The sequence below is a fragment of the Monomorium pharaonis genome, chromosome 6 (genome assembly GCF_013373865.1).
Source record: "Monomorium pharaonis isolate MP-MQ-018 chromosome 6, ASM1337386v2, whole genome shotgun sequence".
Taxonomy (NCBI): domain Eukaryota; kingdom Metazoa; phylum Arthropoda; class Insecta; order Hymenoptera; family Formicidae; genus Monomorium; species Monomorium pharaonis.
The window spans coordinates 800,393-820,131 of record NC_050472.1 but is presented as its reverse complement, the minus strand read 5'-3'; the positions used below and the strand labels follow the sequence as shown (position 1 = coordinate 820,131).

At 30.4% G+C, this 19,739-nt stretch overlaps 2 protein-coding genes and 1 long non-coding RNA gene across 6 annotated transcripts; 2 read left to right on the top strand and 1 right to left on the bottom strand.

Moving 5' to 3' along the window:
• The first annotated feature begins 385 nt into the window (after nt 1–385).
• Nucleotides 386–14,741, top strand: LOC105832984 (protein masquerade). 3 transcript variants are annotated; one of them, XM_036288681.1, is made up of 13 exons: nt 386–2,200; nt 2,798–3,430; nt 3,494–3,900; nt 7,238–7,548; nt 7,890–7,920; nt 8,402–8,913; nt 10,333–10,515; nt 10,685–10,805; nt 10,875–11,051; nt 11,268–11,523; nt 12,632–12,909; nt 13,578–13,732; nt 14,268–14,741. In XM_036288681.1, the coding sequence occupies exons 3-13, from the start codon at nt 3,828–3,830 to the stop codon at nt 14,433–14,435; spliced, it is 2,265 nt and encodes a 754-aa protein (XP_036144574.1). In that variant the 5' UTR covers nt 386–2,200; nt 2,798–3,430; nt 3,494–3,827; the 3' UTR covers nt 14,436–14,741. The 3 variants fall into 3 exon arrangements, with proteins under 3 accessions (XP_036144574.1, XP_012529808.1, XP_036144573.1); XM_012674354.3 differs by lacking the exon at nt 3,494–3,900; XM_036288680.1 differs by having other exon boundaries at nt 2,798–3,900.
• LOC105832988 lies at nt 2,308–5,388 on the bottom strand. 2 transcript variants are annotated; one of them, XR_003625824.2, is made up of 2 exons: nt 4,046–5,388; nt 2,308–3,962 (listed from the first exon to the last, which is right to left on the bottom strand). It is a non-coding gene; the product is annotated as an uncharacterized LOC105832988 (long non-coding RNA). The 2 variants fall into 2 exon arrangements; XR_003625825.2 differs by having other exon boundaries at nt 2,308–3,923.
• A 1,876-nt stretch (nt 14,742–16,617) lies between the features above and the next one.
• Nucleotides 16,618–19,692, top strand: LOC105832987 (S-methyl-5'-thioadenosine phosphorylase). The gene is made up of 6 exons (XM_012674358.3): nt 16,618–17,606; nt 17,909–18,069; nt 18,243–18,463; nt 18,754–18,956; nt 19,074–19,280; nt 19,383–19,692. The coding sequence occupies exons 1-6, from the start codon at nt 17,589–17,591 to the stop codon at nt 19,419–19,421; spliced, it is 849 nt and encodes a 282-aa protein (XP_012529812.1). The 5' UTR covers nt 16,618–17,588; the 3' UTR covers nt 19,422–19,692.
• Nucleotides 19,693–19,739: the final 47 nt, after the last annotated feature.

The window sequence follows — 19,739 nt, the reverse complement described above, 5'->3', positions numbered from 1 at the left end:
ATGCGGAATGCCAAAATCCACGTTTATTTAATAACTGTTTCTTTTATTTTGCCTTACAAGCAAATACAACTTATCATATCGGTAATGTGCGATTCACAAAGGACGATCTGATAAGACTTGTAAAGGAAGGAGATGGAACTATACTTACCAGGGAACCAGATCCAGAAGACTTAAAAGATATGTTGCAAGTAATACCTTTTCACACTGCAAATGACCCGTCTCATCCCTTACACAAATGTACACATTATGTTATATATGTACCAGGCAAAAATGAACCTCTTATTAAGTACAAAATGCCGCATATCAAGACTCTACCATTAATATGGTTAATTGAGTGCATTGAAAAGTTTACTCTTGTAAATCCGGCTCATTTGGGGCTGTCCTAAGTGCTCAAGTTATCATATAATATAGCGTACATTATACATTTTACGCATTGACATTTAAGAGGACATATACATATCGAAATATAATCTTAATTATTGACCAAAATTAATTGTAATTGGCTGGAGTAGCTTTCTAATTTTGAAGTATTACTGTGGATGAATTTTCATCTAAGTGCTAATTCAAATTTAGTACAATTTTTGTTATTAAAATTTTTTGGCCAAATAACATTTTATTAAGCTTAAAGCAACATTTTATTAGATTTTGTTTACGTTAAAATAATGCCAGTTTAGTTATATTCTAACGTTTTGTGATTTATAAAGTAGAAAGAAGTGTTAAATAAATTTTTAAAAGTTTAAAAAAAGATTCTTAATTTTATGAATGAATTTTCATCCAGAGTAATGTTAATATAAGAAAAATATGATTAGTAATCTAGGGTTACGTGGTGATAGATGTCTCTCTCCAATTTAAGAAATGTTATTAATGACCTTCTATAATGTGAAATTATTTTCTATTGTTTGTGAAAATTAAAATCGAAATTAAAAATACCTTCACATTTGAAGATATATAATTACTTTCAAGTTAAATACATAGTATGTAGATAACCATATTATTATTGATTTACTTCAAAAATATTAATCACATTAAGTATATCACAACATTTGTTAGTTTGTCAGCGTTATTCAATTTTATATATTTTATAATTTGATTTTAAATATTTAATATTTAAAATCAAAATTATCAAACTGTTACAAAGTCGTATTTGCGCATAATGTCACTAATTAATCGAACAATTTAAAAAGACATCCAATGCTGCAGCAATTAATTAATACAATTTCAAAAAGGATAAACAAAATTTATACATAAATTTATAAAATATAAAATTATAAAATTATAAATAAAATATTGTATCGAATAAGCTGAATATATTTTGATCAGTGATACAAATTTCTAGTTAAATTTATATATCTATCCTTCCAAAATGCTCTGCGAAAAAACCTAGTTGCTTTTCTCTTTCAATAATTTTTTTTTTCTCTCAGTAAGTAACGCAAGACCGTAACCGAACGCTTTAAGCATTAGGTGCGAATTGGTTTGTAATGTGATAAATTTTATGTTTATTAATCTAATAATCATTATGTCTAGGCAACTCTTGTAGGATCCTGTCAGGAATGTATGTTATAAGAGAATCATGGGATGATGCCATCTTGTGCAAAGATTGTGTACGATTAATTCTGAAGGAAAATATCGTACGGTATCCCGTACATTTACGGATAAAGTACCGTTAGTCGCGGCACACGAGCACGTATGTGTATGCATCGTGTATCATGCGTACGCACACCTGTACGCGCGGGCGTGATACACCGGTAAACACACGCGGTGTATGTGTGTGGAGAGGAAAGAGGGAATGACGGAAGAACGGCTAGAAAGGAGAACAAGACAGAGAGAGAAAGAGGAATAAGAGCGTAAAACTGAAGGAAAATAGAAAAAAAAAGTGAGATCCGATCGCCAGAGAAGAGCGGGAAGATCAAGAGGAGACCGGTGGAGCTGACAAGTGTTGGGAGGAGGGGGGACTGGTGCTATGTTGTACAGGTATATGGCGCATCCAAGAGAGGTACCTAGATGATCAGTTATCGAGGAAGAAACGAAGAATGCATGCCGAGAAGAGCAGGGACGGATTGTCTGATTAGATATTCATGTTAAACTCCTCGATATAGACTCGAGCTGTGAATAAAATTGAATAATTTTTTTACAAAAACCAAATTTAAAAAATTACACTTTCAGGAAATAACTTCTTTAAATCGTTTATTATATAGATATGGTAATTTTTTATGGACATTTAATAGATATAAAAATAAAATTTTAGATTGATTTTAAACTTTGATTAATATTTTGGGAATCTATTTTGAAAAGATTAAAAACACAGACTTACTTTTTGTATAAATTCTTTATTTGTTAATTTTAATATTTACATTTTCCATTTTCTATTTAATTTCTGCAACCTAATTGTTCACGATGTAATGCTATTAGACACGTATTATAGAACTTCGAAATGTGTGCGTGTGATTAAAATTATTCCGTTTTTTTTCTTAAGAAAATACAACGGAAATTTAGGAAATAATTGAATAATTCTATTTGTAATCCGTTCCAAAAGTTTTGTAATATGTATTCTGATAAAGAAAAATTTTAAACCATATTTAAAAAAAATGGACTTGTTTAGTTTTTGTAAGATATCCTTCGATTGTTTATTGAAGATGGAAAATTAAAGCAGATGTATCTTAAGTGGCAAATGAAATAATCAGCATTGCATTTGAAATAATATCTCAAAATATTTATCACAAGTATATTTAGAATTCCGCAAATAGATTTTACGGAACTGATTAATAATTAGTTGGTTACATATTGAATTTTTTTTTAGGTGCTACTTGTTTTGTAAGTGACAATTCAAATTGCTGATTTTATCGATCAAATGAAGTTTTGTAATGAAGAGAGCAACAGAAATCACAGCTAGCACCGCCCCTGTCAGCAACCCCGTCCCCTCCAGATCGTTCATAATGCTGGTCGACCATCGGTCCTGTCTTATTTCCTCTTTTCTTATTCAACCTCCACATTTCTCTCACCTTCCCAAGCCATCGCTGTACGCCGGTGGGGATTCGCACACCCTGACCCACAAGTAGACCCTGATCTCTATACAGTGTCCGTCGAACTAGCCGACGCAGGTGAAGTGGGCAGACGTTCGCACGACGCAACATTGTGAACGTCGTTGAATTTTTGACAGTGAGGAGAGACAGTTTGACGTGCACGTGATCAGGATCGTACGGACAAGACAGTGCGCCAATCTCGGAAACAAGATTTCCTTTTCTCTTTCTCTTCCTCATTCCTTTATCCTTATCCTTACTGTTTCTCCCATTCAAAGAAATAAACGGAGACACCAGAGGGAAGCTGAAGATGATATTGAGAGCTGCCCCCTGGGGCATTGTCCTTCTGTTCGTGCTCGTCGGATTAGTTGGTGGGCAGGATGACGATTCTTTAGCTAGTACCTTCTTGTCAGGTAAGACTTACGACTGACCGAAATGTTATGTAGAAAAAATACTATGTCTTTCTTTATTTGAAGTTTGTAGAGGAGAAAATTTATCAGAGAACAACAAGATTTTTGGTTTCGGATATTTCCTATCATGTTGTTGAAGAATTGTCGTTTGAAGTGTATTACTGAAAAGATTCCATAAAACCAATATTCGTAAAAATACTGTAACATAATACAATTGTTTAAAATGAGCGTGAAATTAAAGATGAAATCAGTGCTTCCTGAACTTCTATCGAGAAGTTTTATGTTACATACAGGTTTATGATCTCTTACTGGTTTGTAATCATAAACTGCAATGATTGTGTGAAAGATGAGAAAAAATATTTTCGGTTCATAAAAACTTACGATTGTTATATTTGATAAAATGCACTGTGTCCGACAAGAAATGTTATGTGATAATTATACAGATGTTTTATCGGCCGCTTATATATGCATTCGTAAGTATTTCTTCAGTGTTACACTTATGTAAAATTAATATTTATTAATATGATATATATTGCTAAACAATAAACACATAATAAGATTCCCCAAAATAATCTACATACGTACGCAGTTGCCATTATTTTAACATACAATACTTACATTATACTACTGTATGTATAATATTGTGTCTCTGTATTAGAAACTAATTGATGAGTGTGTATGTATGTGTTTAAGTCAGAACTTCATTTTGCAGTTTCGTTAGGCTGTATCTTGAATTGATTTGGTCTCCTCTCTCTCTCTCTCTCTCTCTCTCTCTCTCTCTCTCTCTCTCTCTCTCGGGTTGTGGCGAGTGGCGCGTGATTTTTGTACATGCGATGCACGTAATATACGGTCGACAAAAAGTTACCCAGTGGTAACGCGCAGTGGCTTCGAGAAATAGAAATTCGCGTGCGATGACGTATCCGGCGCACGCTTTTATAGGTAGAATCTGGAAGGATGCGACTGTTCCACTTTTAGGAGTCGCGTAGCGCTATGCGGATGACGGTCGATTTGCTGGCGGTAACAAGGCCGCCGCCAAGCTTAAAAACTAGGAAGCGATGCACTCGTCTTCGTTCTCCAATGCTGATTTTACCTTTTACTCGGTTTGTTTATTATTCGCGAAGCCGGACCTCCGGTCAACCTGATTTTTCGTTACCGTTATTACAATAAACAAAATTAGCCGTTGCCTTCTCTACTTAGAAGATGTTACATTGTAATGTTTTCTAGGGTACCACAATAGCTTTTATATTCTTAAACAATCATGAATTATAAATATAAATTCTTATATCAGTTCTAAAGCATATTCTTTTCTATTTTATTTTTTATTTCCGTGTAAAAAAGGAGAAAAATCTTCCAAAATTATCACGTTAATGTAATAAACTTGAATACTGTACAGTGAGAAACATTTTGTATTTGTTAAAATCAGCATTGACGTTCTCACGAAGGACCCAATCATAAATACCGCATAATCGTTAATTATCGAGTCCGAATTCGTATCGTGACATTAGACAAAACACATGTGCGCCGCCGAAGACAACTATGTACGCGGCCCAAGTCGAGCCGCTCATTAACTATACCGTTATGTTTGTTTGGTCCGTTATGCCTGCCAAAGTGAAACCAGCCGGGGGAGTCGAGTGCAAATTTCTTGGCGGGACCGCGTGGCACATTGCGTATGATGAATCGCGGTACTTGTTTAACTTTCAGTCATAATCGATGTCAATAATCATAACGCCCAGCAATGCGAAATACTCGTGCGATTTAATCATCGAACTCATTTCTGCGAGTGATGCGATTGATCTCAAAAGTTGCAAATGCATACGGTTTAATACTAAAGATTTAAGTAAATTGAATGGAAATTATCCTGGAGAAAAAATTTTTAAAGAATTCTTTACATAATTTTAATAGTTTCTATATAAGTAAATTAAAAAATTTTTCATAACTTCTATATTTTTCCAAGTTATATTTCTATATTTTATATACGTTATTATTTATAATAATTTTAGTTATTAACTTTTTAGAAAATTTTCCAAATTGTTTGTGCAAATTGAAATTTTTGACTCTTAAAAAATGCTGAAAAGGTCTTTACATTTCTTTTAGAATTATTTCTTTATTATTACTATTATTATTAAATGTAAATTTTGAATATTTTATAAATTCTATAATTTTCGGAAAAAAATAATTTTTTTAATCTGAAGAAATTGAGGATATTAAAAAAAATTTATAAATTTAAAATATAAGAAAATCTTGAAAATAAAAAGTATAATGTTTTCACTAAAAATATGAAATATAATTTTTTCATTTGGTCATAATTATAATATTTTAACAATTGGTTCTACATGTTAAAGAATGAGAAAGATTAATTAACGTCAATTTAAAGAAATGTGATTTAAAGAGAAGAAAGAAAATATTCTTTAATTTAGATAGATAAGTAATTTAAAACAGTATTTAAAGTCAATTCCAAATTTCTATAAAAACTGATTGAGATTTAGAAGGAAGATTTAATAGTTTTACGCTTAAAATAAAAATAAAAATTTATCTAGGAAATACTCTAATATTTGTAATTTATGGGAAAAAATAGTTATATTGATCATTCTACATTTTTCTAAAATCAGGCATTTGTAACATTTTCGATTGTTTTTATCTATAGAAGTTATTCGATCTTTAATGGCCAAAAAAATTGAGACTTTTTTTTTAAATAGCCAAATGTGATACGGAGTTTTACATAATATCAGTTTCAGAAATATAATCTAATGTAAATAAATGTTTTCTATTATCTAAAAGTGATTTCAATAACAATGAGTTAGTTTCTCGATTATTAGCTTATTTCTGTCAAGATCAAGTTTAAGTTATGATTACCTTGACCATTTTTGTAGAGGTAATCTCTCGCCGGTTAGATTATATATGCAGGAATTCCTGGTTCATTGACGGTACCCCTACTGCGCCCGGTGAAGATATACAGTTACAATTAACGACGACGTAGCGGCAGTTCTGATGACAGTTGTATAATTTCGTAAGATGTAGTTTTCTCTAATCTCAGACAAGTTGTTTGAGATAAACATTTGCGATGTATGCTTGAACCGCGTTTCGACATACTATACTTGACTAAATTTTCCTTCTCTCTTTCTTCAAAATTTTGGCCTAAGTTTCAAGTCTTGTGTAACTCGTGTTCTGGAACCGTTACAATTCTGACCGTTTGCTCTTTCGTGGTTTTCACAATGGATCTCTTCATAATGTTTTAATTTATCTTTTTTTTACAGTTACTAAGATATTACAAGAACATAAGAAATTTACATGTTTATACGTGAAACAAATAACATATTATATTATCAGTACTATTAGCTGTACAGATACTCTCTGTGTGTGTGTGTGTGTGTAATTTGAGAAATAATATTTTTAATTATATATATATATATATATAATATATATGTTATTTGACATACGAAACAATTTGTGATTAGTTATTGTGAATTAACTCTTGTTGTAATCTAATAACCGTAACCGGTATTGTGATAATATGTTATCTCTAGATCTTAGTAATAGTATTTTTAATTTTCTCTCTCTCTCTCTCTCTCTCTCTCTCTCTCTCTCTCTCTCTATATATATATATATATATATATATATATATATATATATATATATAATACATATATATATAATTAAAAATACTATTTCTTAAATTACATAGAATTAAATAGAATGTATCAATTATAATTTGATATTAATGTTTTTCTTTAAGTAATATAATGTAAATTTAAATTATATTTTGTTTTATTTTTTATTTCAAGTAAATAGAAGGATTATTTATGTACACAGGCTTCTTAAACTCTTTGACGAGCACGGCCAAGATTGCCGACTGTCCGGGTGTATGCGTGCACGCGTTAGCGACGTTAATGTGTGACGATGTCCTCGAAGATGTGCAGTGTCCCACGGTGAGTATGCGGTGTTGCCTGCAGGATCCAATAAATGGTACCGGCCTGTCCGAGAACGCGATTGACGATGAGGAGCTAACTTCGACCATGTCCACGACAATCATCAAGTCTACGACGATTTCTACGACACCCGCGACTACAACTACTACGATGCTCAGCACGTCGACTTCCTTCACTTCGGCAAAAACTACACCGGTATGTTCAGCAAATTTGGTATTAGAGAAAATAAGCTGGGCTGAAAACTGCTCTAGAAAGTTATTGCTAGAAAGCAAGATATATGACTGGTATCATTAATATATATATATTGTATATGTATTATATGTTTATTCGTCATTGATAGATCTGCGACAGATTTAAAAGAGGATTATTTTGAATTATGGTCCAGATTGTGATTTAAAAAATTCTTATGTAAAGGAGGATAATTATTTTGCTCTTTTGCTCAAATCAAAACTAAAAACTGTATATTTTCTTTATATTCAATTATTATATTAATGTTATTCAAATTATACTATTTGTACGTTTCTTTTGTTTTACAGGAAAGCTACAATGAAACGAGTGACAAATCAAGTATGTAAATATTTTGTATAAAGTATATTTCTTTGTTATGTAAAACATTTGCATCTTTTGATGCAAAATATCATTGTTGATGTATATCATTGATTTTAAATAAGAATATTGTTGTAAATATGAATTAATAGTTAAAAAATTTTTTTCTTCTTGCTGATAAAAATCACAAGTTTGTCAACCAAAATATTTAAGAGACCATATTAATTTGTACGAAATTTAAACTTAGTAATTAAAATCAATAATTAAAAGAAAGCTTACCCTTATGACACATAACCGATACAAAATGTGAAACATATTATACTTTTTATAATGGTCATAAAATAAGTATCCATTTATCACATTATTGTTTACAATTACAGAAAATATCCTGGTATCTTAATATCAAGATTGTCAAAAAATTGATACATTGGAAATGTAAACTTCGTATACCTTTAACTATTGATTATTGAGTTTAGTTGAAATAATAAATGATTTTTTTCAGCGAAAGCTTGCTCGGGTATTTGCATGGTTGAGAGAATCGCTGATTATTGCGACGCCGTGCTGGTGATAGACAGCCTCTGCAAGCCAGGATACAAGTGCTGCGTGTCCAGGGACGCTTTTGGGGACTCTCCGCCACCTGAGCTTTTAGTGATCGATCGACTGAATTCTTCTCGTTATGACGAGAAGAACGGCAGCGGTGCTTTCAGCAAGGTCTCGTTCCCGTCAACGCGACCGAACACGTCGTTATCAACAAGTGTCTTGGCGACTACCACTGTAATTCCGACAACAATGACAATGATGACGACGTCAACAGCGATTACAGCTGTTACTAGACAGCCATCGACGATAGCGACGACAACCACGAAGCCAGAGCCGTTTAAGCCGTGCAAAGGAAAGTGCACGAGCGGTCTGCTCGCCCTCTTATGCGAAAACATTGATGGAGACGCAGACTGTCCCCCCGATGATTCCGTATTGACGGTTTGCTGCATTAATGAATCAACATCGCAACAAGCGGTAATGAGATTTAATATTTAAACGTGATTGTTTTAACAAAAGATATATTGTCATAAACATATAGATTTATTTATCATTATCTCGAAGAATTAAAAGATTATCTCGAAGCAAAAAACAAACAAATATAAAGAGCTCGTTAATGCTAAGCAAAAATAATACGATAAACAGGTCAATATATCGAGCCAAGACAAATTATTCTAATACAATATAATTTATTAAATAAAAAATATATAATTATAAACGCGACTAAAAATCAACTGTGTTAAAAAATGTTAAACAAATTTCAAAACGTTTCGACTATACATAGTTCTCTTTAGTTGTAATAAATTACCAATATTTATGAACTTAAACATGAGTGAAAAAACGCAAACGAAAATATAATTAAACAGTTAAAAAATGATGACCATTGAACAACCATAAAACAACGCATATCGTCTATAAAACTGTGTCTATAAAACAAATAAAAACATGAACGAATAAATAATACAATCAAATGAATAATAAAATTTTTCCGCAAGTTGGTTTTCATATTAAAAGGACAGAATAGATAGTCAAAAAGTCTTGTCAAGAAATTTAAAAGATTAAAATCGACGGAATACGTGTAATTTATGAATAACATAAACTGATTTATGAATAACATAAACTGATTTATGAATAACATAAACTTCTGTCTCTGACTACCGAACGTTACACTTGTTTTAACGCTTTGTCGAATACTCTGTGTGTTTGTTGCTCGTTTTAATATTATCTGGTATCAACATATGAAAGTTTATCGTTTTTTTACGATAGGCATATCAGTTTATGTTATTCATAAATTACACGTATTCCATCAGTTTTGATCTTTTAGATTTCTCGATAAGACTTTTTGACTATCTATTCTGTCCTTTTAATATGAAAACCAACTTGCGGAAAAATTTCATTATTCATTTGATTGTATTATTTATTTGTTCACGTTTTTATTTGTTATGTCACATTTTTATAGACAATATGCGTTGTCTTAACGGTTATTTAAAGGTATTTAAAGAACTATTAACCCTGGTGAAAAAAATCTTATAATACCTCAAAAATTTCTCCTATTTTAAATTTATGAAATTTAAAAAAAATAAAGCAGATTTTCAGATTTTATAAGATTTTATTATAAAATAGATTATTATAAAATATATATAAAGTGAGAAATCGTAGAAATCTTAAAATATATTTTAGAATTTACATCAAGAATTTTACGAAAGATATACATTTTTTCGGTATTCTGAAATGTGTTTCAATTCGTAAAAATGTGAGAAAATATAAACTTATAGAAAAATAGTGAAAATTTATGAAGAATTTGAAGAAAAATCTTTATTCAGAGGGGAAACAATAATACTATAATTTGGTAATATTACCTTAAAGTTGTTGGAGTAGTTGTATTACTTTGCGTAGGAAACGACTACGACAATCCGGCCCTCCACAAAAGCTCCTCAACCAAAGCTACCACCGTGTCCTGGCTTTTGTCTGTTAACCCTTATGGCAGCCTTTTGCGAGCGACCGAATGTCATTATAGCTAAAACATCGACCTGTCAATCCGGCTCCATCTGTTGCGATAATACGAAGAGTCCGCCGCAAGTAATTAACTCAGTTTCAATATTCATTGATCAATTTCTAAGAATAAGAGAGAAAATTTCATGTATAATGTATAAATGAAAGTTGCAAAATAATGTTTATTCACCCATTATTTCTTTCAAGAATATTGTTTCTTGAATAATCTTCTTATAATCTCTTTACGATGTTCCAGACGCCAAGACCAAGACCGAGACCTACTTCGCGACCACCAACGACAGTATCATTACCACCGGACCCACGTCCAGACTGTCCCGCTTCCTGCATCGTATCTTATTTATCGTTTACATGTTTCAGTAAGTAAATCGCGCGAGGAATGCACGCTTCACGCAGACGATGTCTCATGTTTATTCATACGTTCCTAGGAAACGCTGAACTGACGAACCTATTCAAGTGCAAGAAACAAGGACATCAGTGTTGCGCGCCAAAATCTCTGATAAAAGAATTCCTCGGTGGGAATTCTACAGAGCCGATTCTGACCAACAGAAATGACACGTTACATGTCACTTCACGACCTTATATCACTCCAATCACCACGTCGTGTAAGTGTTTAGGAACTGAGAATTCAGTTGTTAATTTATAGGACCATAAAGCTACTAGAAATTGCGAAAATTATCAAGATGGATTGATTCAAGTTCAAGCTAAAGGTGGCTATTTCAAACGTAAATAAAAAGGCTAACTTAAGTTTAAAATAAAATCTACTAAATTCGATTGGTAGATCAAGATCCATATACGCTAAAGAATAATCAATTTTATAGATGAAACGACAACGGTTACTACCACCACCAGAAGCCCAGTGTACAGCAAATATGTTTGCGGCGTGAAAGGAACCTCCCGTGGTCCGATTCAAGCGAGAAGTTCCGAGAGAATCGCGCGTGTAGTAGGTGGTGAGGACGCGGACGCCAACGAATGGTGTTGGCAGGTCGCCTTGATAAATTCCCTCAACCAGTACCTGTGCGGAGGCGCGTTGATAGGAACGCAATGGGTTCTCACCGCGGCACACTGCGTCACGAGGTGAGTAAATGTTACGGTGTATTACATACGGACAGGGTTGGCTAGTAACTAGTTAAAAAGTTGAAAGTTAATAATCCTACCTAAAAAAAGGCATGTAAAGTCAATTGCTCGCATTTCTCGAAGTTTATTGTTGTCGCTTTTCCGCGATGCCGATTGGTTCTCTCGCTGCGCTTACTTCGTGTTGCAAGAGTAGCTGTCATTGAGTAAAAAAAAAAGGGAGGGAGGAAGCAAACGAGCGAGCGAAACTAGATAAATATGTAGCTAGGTAGCTAGGTAGCTAGATAACAGTAAGTATGCAAGTAGGTATGTATGTTGGTATGTATATATGTAGGTAGGTATGTAGGTATATATGTATGTATGTATGTATGTATATATAATTAAACTTTACATTTTTTTATTCAAAATTGCAGAAGACGTTTGATTAATGTAAACGAAAAATAGAGAAAATTAAATTGCAATTATTATTATTTTAAAGTGAAAAGTCAAATAGCGCGCGTGTAGCGCGCGCCTGTAATGTTCTAGTAAAGTTAAAAAGTTAATAACTTTTAATTTAATTTAGTTAATTTTAAATAATTTAATTTTTAATTTTAATTAGTTATTTTTGAAACGTATAAACTTTAACTTATTAACTGTTTTTTTAATTAAAAATTTTATCTTTTTGCGAAAGAAAAAATTGTAAAATAAAAATACATTCTTGTATGAAAACAATATTTTTTTGTTTTTGTTTTGTTTTATATAACTAATATTATAACTTAATTTACAAATAAAATATTAAATATATTTGGTGATCGATACTGTAATTATATTGATAATCTGAATTAAATAAAGTATATAGCTTTTTAATTTAATAAAATAAAGCTTCTCAAAATTAACTTTTATTTTAACTTAAGTTAAATTAATCTTAACTTTAACTGAATTACTATTTTATTTATGTAACTTTTAACTTAACTAAATTAATTTTATAATCCTTTAACTTTAATTTAATTTTGTAAATTTTTAAACAAATATATTAATTTACCCAACCCTGTATACGGAACACTTGCGTTTTTCTCCACGCGCGTTGAGTCAGAGAATTTGAAAAAAATATGAAAAAAGAGTTTGTTTTTAGCATTGTGAGGTCCGGTGATGCGATCTACGTGAGAGTGGGCGATCACGATCTCACTCGTAAATATGGAAGCCCCGGTGCTCAGACCTTGCGCGTCGCAACGACATATATTCACCACAATCACAACAGTCAAACGCTCGATAACGATATTGCTCTGCTGAAACTTCATGGTCAAGCGGAACTTAAGGATGGAGTTTGCCTGGTTTGCTTGCCGGCACGGGGTGTCAGTCACACGGCTGGCAAGAGGTGTACAGTTACCGGTTACGGATACATGGGTGAAGGTAAATCATATCTTCATATACTGTACATTTGATACTACGTATTTCTTTCTCCAAGCAATAAATATGCAGGGTTAGGTAAGTTAATATATATTTTTTAAATTAAATTAAATTAAAGTTAATGGATTATAAAATTAATTCAGTTAAGTTAAAAGTTACATAAATAAAATACTAACTCAATTAAAGTTACGTTAAAATTAGTTTAACTCGAGTTAAAGTAAAAGTTAATTTTGAGAAGCTTTATTTATATTAAATTAAAAAGTCATCTAATTTATTTAATTCAGATTATTAACACAATTACAGTATCGATCATTAAATATATTTAATATTTTATTTGTAAATTAAGTTATAATATTAATTACATGAAATAACAAAAAATATTGTTTTCATGCAGGAATATATTTTTATTTTATAATTTTTTTCTTTTGCCCAGATAAAATTTTTTATTTAGGAAAAAAGTTAATAAGTTAAAATTTATACGTTTCAAAAATAACTTGTTAAAATTAAAAATTAAATTATTTAATATTAACTAAACTAACTTAAAAGTTATTAACTTCTTAACTTTATTATTAACTTTTAACTTTTTAACTAGTTACTACCCAACCCTGTGAATATGTATATCTTTGGCATATGTATTTTGCTTGTGCATAACATACGATGATATTTCAAAGCTGGTCCTATTCCTCTTCGAGTACGTGAGGCGGAGATACCGATCGTAAGCGATGCCGAATGCATAAGGAAAGTAAACGCTGTCACTGAGAAGATTTTCATTCTACCAGCCAGTAGTTTCTGCGCCGGCGGTGAAGAGGGAAATGACGCGTGTCAGGTATACTATAATTTTCTATAATAGTCAGAAAAATATTGGCTATCCCTAATGATGAAATTCTTCTCTTAATTTTATATGTTAAAAAATTTTTTTCGTATTTTGATTTTATGAAGATTTTAAAAAAATATCTTTTTAAATTTTAAAAACTTTTTAAATTTTATAAGTTTTCTCTGAAAATTATAAAATAAGAAATTTTAGAAATCTCAAAAAATTTCTGGATTCAGATATATAAAAAATTTTCAAAAAAAAAATTTTTTAAGCATTTCTGAAGTTTTATATAAAAAATCTGAGACATTTCCTAAAAACTAAATATAAAATTCTATAAAAGTTGTAAAAAATTTTAAAATTTAAATAAAAGTTTAAAAAAAATGTAACGAATTCTAAGAATTTTCAGGGATACATGTTTAACAATATCATTTATAACTGTCCCATATAATTGTGTATAAACAGTTATATGTGTTCAATTTTGTAAGATCTTTTTCCAAAAAAGTTTCGTCTGATTAAAATCTAACAAATTATGTTCATCAATGTTCAGGGTGATGGTGGAGGTCCTCTGGTATGTCAAGACGATGGTTTTTACGAACTGGCTGGATTAGTGTCTTGGGGATTCGGTTGCGGTCGTCAAAATGTTCCCGGTGTATACGTAAAGGTCTCCTCGTATATTGGCTGGATAAATCAGATTATATCGGTGAATAATCTTTAGCTTATCTCTTACGACGGTCGAATACGTCTAATCTACATAGATTTATTTATTGACGGGACGTTGTACCTCCACGCGCTTGATGATACATGTGCATTCTATATACACATTAGAAATATAAGAAAACAAACATGTAGAGATAAACACGGAATTAGCTACGTATTGACATTACAAACGTACACACTTATTAATATCAGATAGCGAGATTAAATAAGAAATGCATATAATACATAATTTATTTTGTTTTAAAAACTTTACTAAAAAACTTCTAGTTTTTAAAAAATAAAATAAATAGATCTTATTCAATCAGGTATCATGTATATGTATATTGTTTATACATTTTATTTACGAAAAAGAAAGAAAAAATCGGCTTATTTTCTCTTTTGCATAATAATATGTATAAAAATTTAATATGAAAGAAAAATATGCTATTTTGTATTAATTAACTTATTATCTTATTAAATTATTTTTATATTTTGCAATTTCATAACAGAAAAAATAAATAATTTTATAAATAATTTAGTAAAAAATAAGGGAAGGAATTTTTTTTTTTTTTTTTATTCTATTACTGTTAACCCAACAAAGCATTCGTCGTGCTGAGTTTATTTCTTTTTATGTCTATGTAAAAAGAAAAAGGTAATTATGTCAGAAATACGAAACCAGTGCCAAAAAAATTTTCCATAAAATTTATAATATTTTTATAAATTTGTGATATATTTTGATAATTATGGACAACGTAAATGTATGAATTATGCTTTTTCAATACGTGACAATTTTATTTTTTTCAAAATTACAAATTACTTTGTCGTTATATTTCACTGACTTTTGAGAGCATACAAACTTAATTTGATATTCTGACACATTTTTCTTTTTCCGTGAAATGTGCCATCAAGTGCGTATATACTGTTTCCGGATATTTTTCTATACAAAGATATTGTTTTATACGATACATGGTTTTTAAATATATAAGTCGATAATTGTTGATTAATCAAAGAAGAAAATATGTGCGTATTTATTATTTATGTTAAGGATGTATTGGTTAAATGGCTTTATAGTTAAAAGTTATCGAAATTTAAAAGCTGTAAGCCTCTCAACTTTTTTTTTCATAAATAACAAAAAAAAATTGGTCGTAAATATCCAAATTTTGAAATCAATTATAATGAACAAAAGAACAAGAATAATTTGTCTTATAGTGGATTATACTGCGCAAATGATCATATTTTGCTGTTTTGGTTTTGTGTGCGTGCGCGCGCGTGTGTGTGTGTGTGTGTGTGTAACTGAATAATTAGATTCAAATAAATCTTTTTGCATAATTATTTTAGAATTTTATCATGTATGTAAAAAGTTAATTTGTAATGCTATTTTCTAATCAAATTTGCACTATTATAAAACGCAATTTTATATAAGAATTTTATGAGTAAACAAAAATTTTAATAACTATTAAATTAATATAAGAATATTGTTTTCACATAAATATTTAACCATAAGAACAACCTACAAAATTTTTATATTTTTAATAATATAGTACTTTGAAATATGACACATACATCCTTTAAAACGCAGATAAATACCAACTTCTTCTTGTTCACAATTATTTCTCGAAACGGATGATGTAACTTTATCTTTATGAAAATTCTTCCAAATTAATGTTTTATAAGTAGAGCAATATTATAGATGATAAGTTGTGTGTACAAGAGTTTAGTATTTAATTTTATTCGCTCGTAAAATTGGTTTTTTATATTTTTCGTTAGAATTTTCAAATTTTTGTATTGTATTCATTGAAAAGCGTCTTAAATACATATATAATCATTTTGTGCTTTGTATATTATCGCGTCGCTTGTAAGTTATTGTCTGCAATATGTGTATTTAGGATCTTTGTTATCGAATTCAAGCGTTAATAGATATTATCTAGATATTAAATTAGTAGGTAAGTGTATGTACACTTTGCAAGCCATTGCAGGCAAAAATTTGTATTGTCTAGTAATCGCTGTCCTTGTATGAGAAAATTTATAATAAAGATTAAAACGATTGTGTAGAAATACATTTTAGAACAAAGTTCTTAGTTCTTATTTAATTATCTTATAAACGATCAATATGTATATTTAAATCCATCTGTGTATAAATAATTAGATTAATTAGATTAAATATTTTTTTTTTTTAAACAAAGAAAAGGCACTAAATGTATTGTACATACTCCCCAATGAAGAATTTGTTGTACTAAAAAACCAAAGTATTAATAATAGTATCTTTAATTCTTGAAAAAATATACATTATTTGAGTTAGATTACACATAGCTATAGAGAACCAATTTGTAACATCTTTCTTTTTAAGAAAATTAAAGATATTATGACTTGGATTTTTTGGTACAACAGTTTCTTAATTAAGAAGCACACGCACTTGACATTTTTCTAAAAAAATTTTTATTTACATTTGAGAACTTCGCATATCATTTTCTTCCATCAAACTTTTAGTCGTATTGCATATACATGCTTTTAAATATATTTCCGTTAATTCAAGTTTGAGTCTCCGCTAACTGTGGTTTAAGTAAGTCTTCGCTAAATGGGGTTTAAATCTCTGCTAATTGAGGTTTGCGTTTTCGCTAATTGAGATTTGAACATTTTTATTTAGATTCATGCATATTGTAGAATTAAACTTTTCATAAACAGTATATTTTTATCATATAAAGCATGCTAAGGTACATGCTCACAAACTGCAAAAACTTTAAGATTCATTATGTAAAATTTTTGTCTTTCTCCTTTTTCGCAATTCTTTTTCTTTTGATAATAATAATTTAATTCTTATTTCTTTCTGTCACGAATAAATAAATGAGAAATCTAGTTTTTTCGTTCTTACAATCGAAAAATATAAATTCAGAGACATATATTTATTAAAGAGATTCTCAATATAAAATTACAAATTGCTCTGATAGATAATTAGATAACTTATCAACAATAACTTATCGCTATTACAAATGGCATAATTTTTCTCCGATTGGATAAGAAAGAATTAAAGGTTAGTGTATTACTACCAGTCATAACTATTACTAGCCTTACGTCACGTTCTGTTGCCATATGCCATATTGTTCACGCGATCATCCTCAAACGTTAGAATTTTATATACTATAAATTCAAGATAACCAATCAATTAATCTCGATTATGGCAAGTAAGATCAAGGTAAGAGAATTTTAATATATTTTATTAGAATGTGCCGACGTTGCTCAAAGAAAGATCTGGATTCTCAATTTACATGTCGGTCATATTTTAATTATTTGTGCCTATTAACTGCGAAAATATTATAACTGATTAAGTTCGAAAATTACTCGATACAAATAATATATGATGTATGTTATTATTAAAATTGACATATTGTGACAATAATGTCGACAAATTAAAAAAACATTTTTTGCATAAATAATTTGTAATATAAATTAATGTATAAGATTGTTATTACTGATATTCTTTTATATTTTTTTTAGGTAGGATTAATATGTGGCTCGGGTCTGGGTGAGACTCTGCATAAAACGTTCAATTGTAGCAGCACTACAAGTCGCGAGAATGCAAAGAATGATTTTGGATATCCGTCCAGTGATCTTTACCATGGCTGTATTGATGGCGTAAATGTAGTGTTACTGGCCAGGTGAAATCCTTAACTCTATTCATTTTGATTCATCTATTTGTATGTACTTTGGTTTTTATTTAGCTATTTGCTACAAAATTCTAATATAAAAGATCTGCTTTTTCTCTTTAATGTTTGATCTATTCAATGATTTATGTCTTATTTGTTAATGAAAGTATCTTTACTCAATGTAGACATGGTGCAGGGCATGTATTTAGCCCTACCGGAGTTAATTACCGTGCTAATATAGAAGCGTTACGGCTTGCCGGATGTACTCATGTACTAGCATCGACTGCGTGTGGATCATTGACAGAGTCTATTGGTAGAGGGCAACTAGTTGTGCCTGATAGTTTCATAGATAGAACCAACTCCAGAAAAGGTACATTCTATGATGAAACCTCCACCAAATACAGTGGTAAGTAAGTCACATAGATAGTACATGAATATCATAGTCATCAAATAAATAAAAAAATTGGACAAAAACAGTAATTAATGTTTGCACTTTTAAATAAAAGAATGAAATCTACATTAAATCTAGAGCTAAAATAAAAAAAATTAATTTGCAATTTATTATTTTAAAGACTTATTATTATAACTATTTTTCTTAAGCGATCATTTTACTGATGATTATTCAACTGGTATTGTGATCTTGATATTTTTTTTGTCATGTACAATCGTTAAGATGTATCGCTTGCGAAATTATAGGAGTATGTCACATGCCAATGGAACCTGCGTTTGATCCGCGAACGTCGGAAATCTTGGTACAAGCAGGGAAAAAGTTGGGGTACAATATAAGGAAGGGAGGAACAGTAATAACTATTGAAGGCCCACGTTTTTCCTCCAAAGCAGAGAGTAACGCTTTGCGTCTTTGGGGTGGACATCTGGTCAATATGACTATATGCCCAGAGGTCTGCAGCGATAAACTTACATATGAATTATATTCCTCACAGAAATTTAATACTGTGAGCATAAGAATACGTATTAATAATACTGTTGTATAACGTTTATATTTTGGTTTGAATCAGGTGTTCCTGGCGAAAGAAGCGGGTCTACTGTACTCAGCTGTGGCAATGGCGACTGATTATGATTGCTGGAAAGAACGCGAGAATGTCCACGCAGCCGACGTATTAGTTGTGTTTCGAAAAAATGTTGATAAAATAACAAATGTGTTACTGGAGGCGGTGAAAATTATTGGCTGTGGAGATTGGGAGCAGGATATTCTTAAATTGCAGGTAATATACTTACGTGTTAGGTATCGTTTATATATCTATAACATTGGATGTTTTTCCTAAACATATACTAGCAAACAATAGTAAAAAAGAAATAACTTTTAGGCCTTAATTGAAAGCAGCAATGTGACTATGAAGAAATAAAGTTTTTACTTGCAAAATTGAATGAAAAAATCATGCCTACATGTACAATGATAGATACATAATATTAAAGTTGTAAGAGATACATGTAAGATATTTAAAATTTCACAATGAAGGCCTTTATGAAATGCATATACATTCCACGTGCACTAATCTTTATAGTATTTATGCAGAAAATTATTATGTAAAGAACCAATTTATATTTTATGATGTAATTTTTATAATCGTAGATTATGGGCTTGTATAAAATTATTATATGAAACTGTGTTACATATACCGATTTATAATTCTATATACCTTTACCTTTCACGCTCTAATATC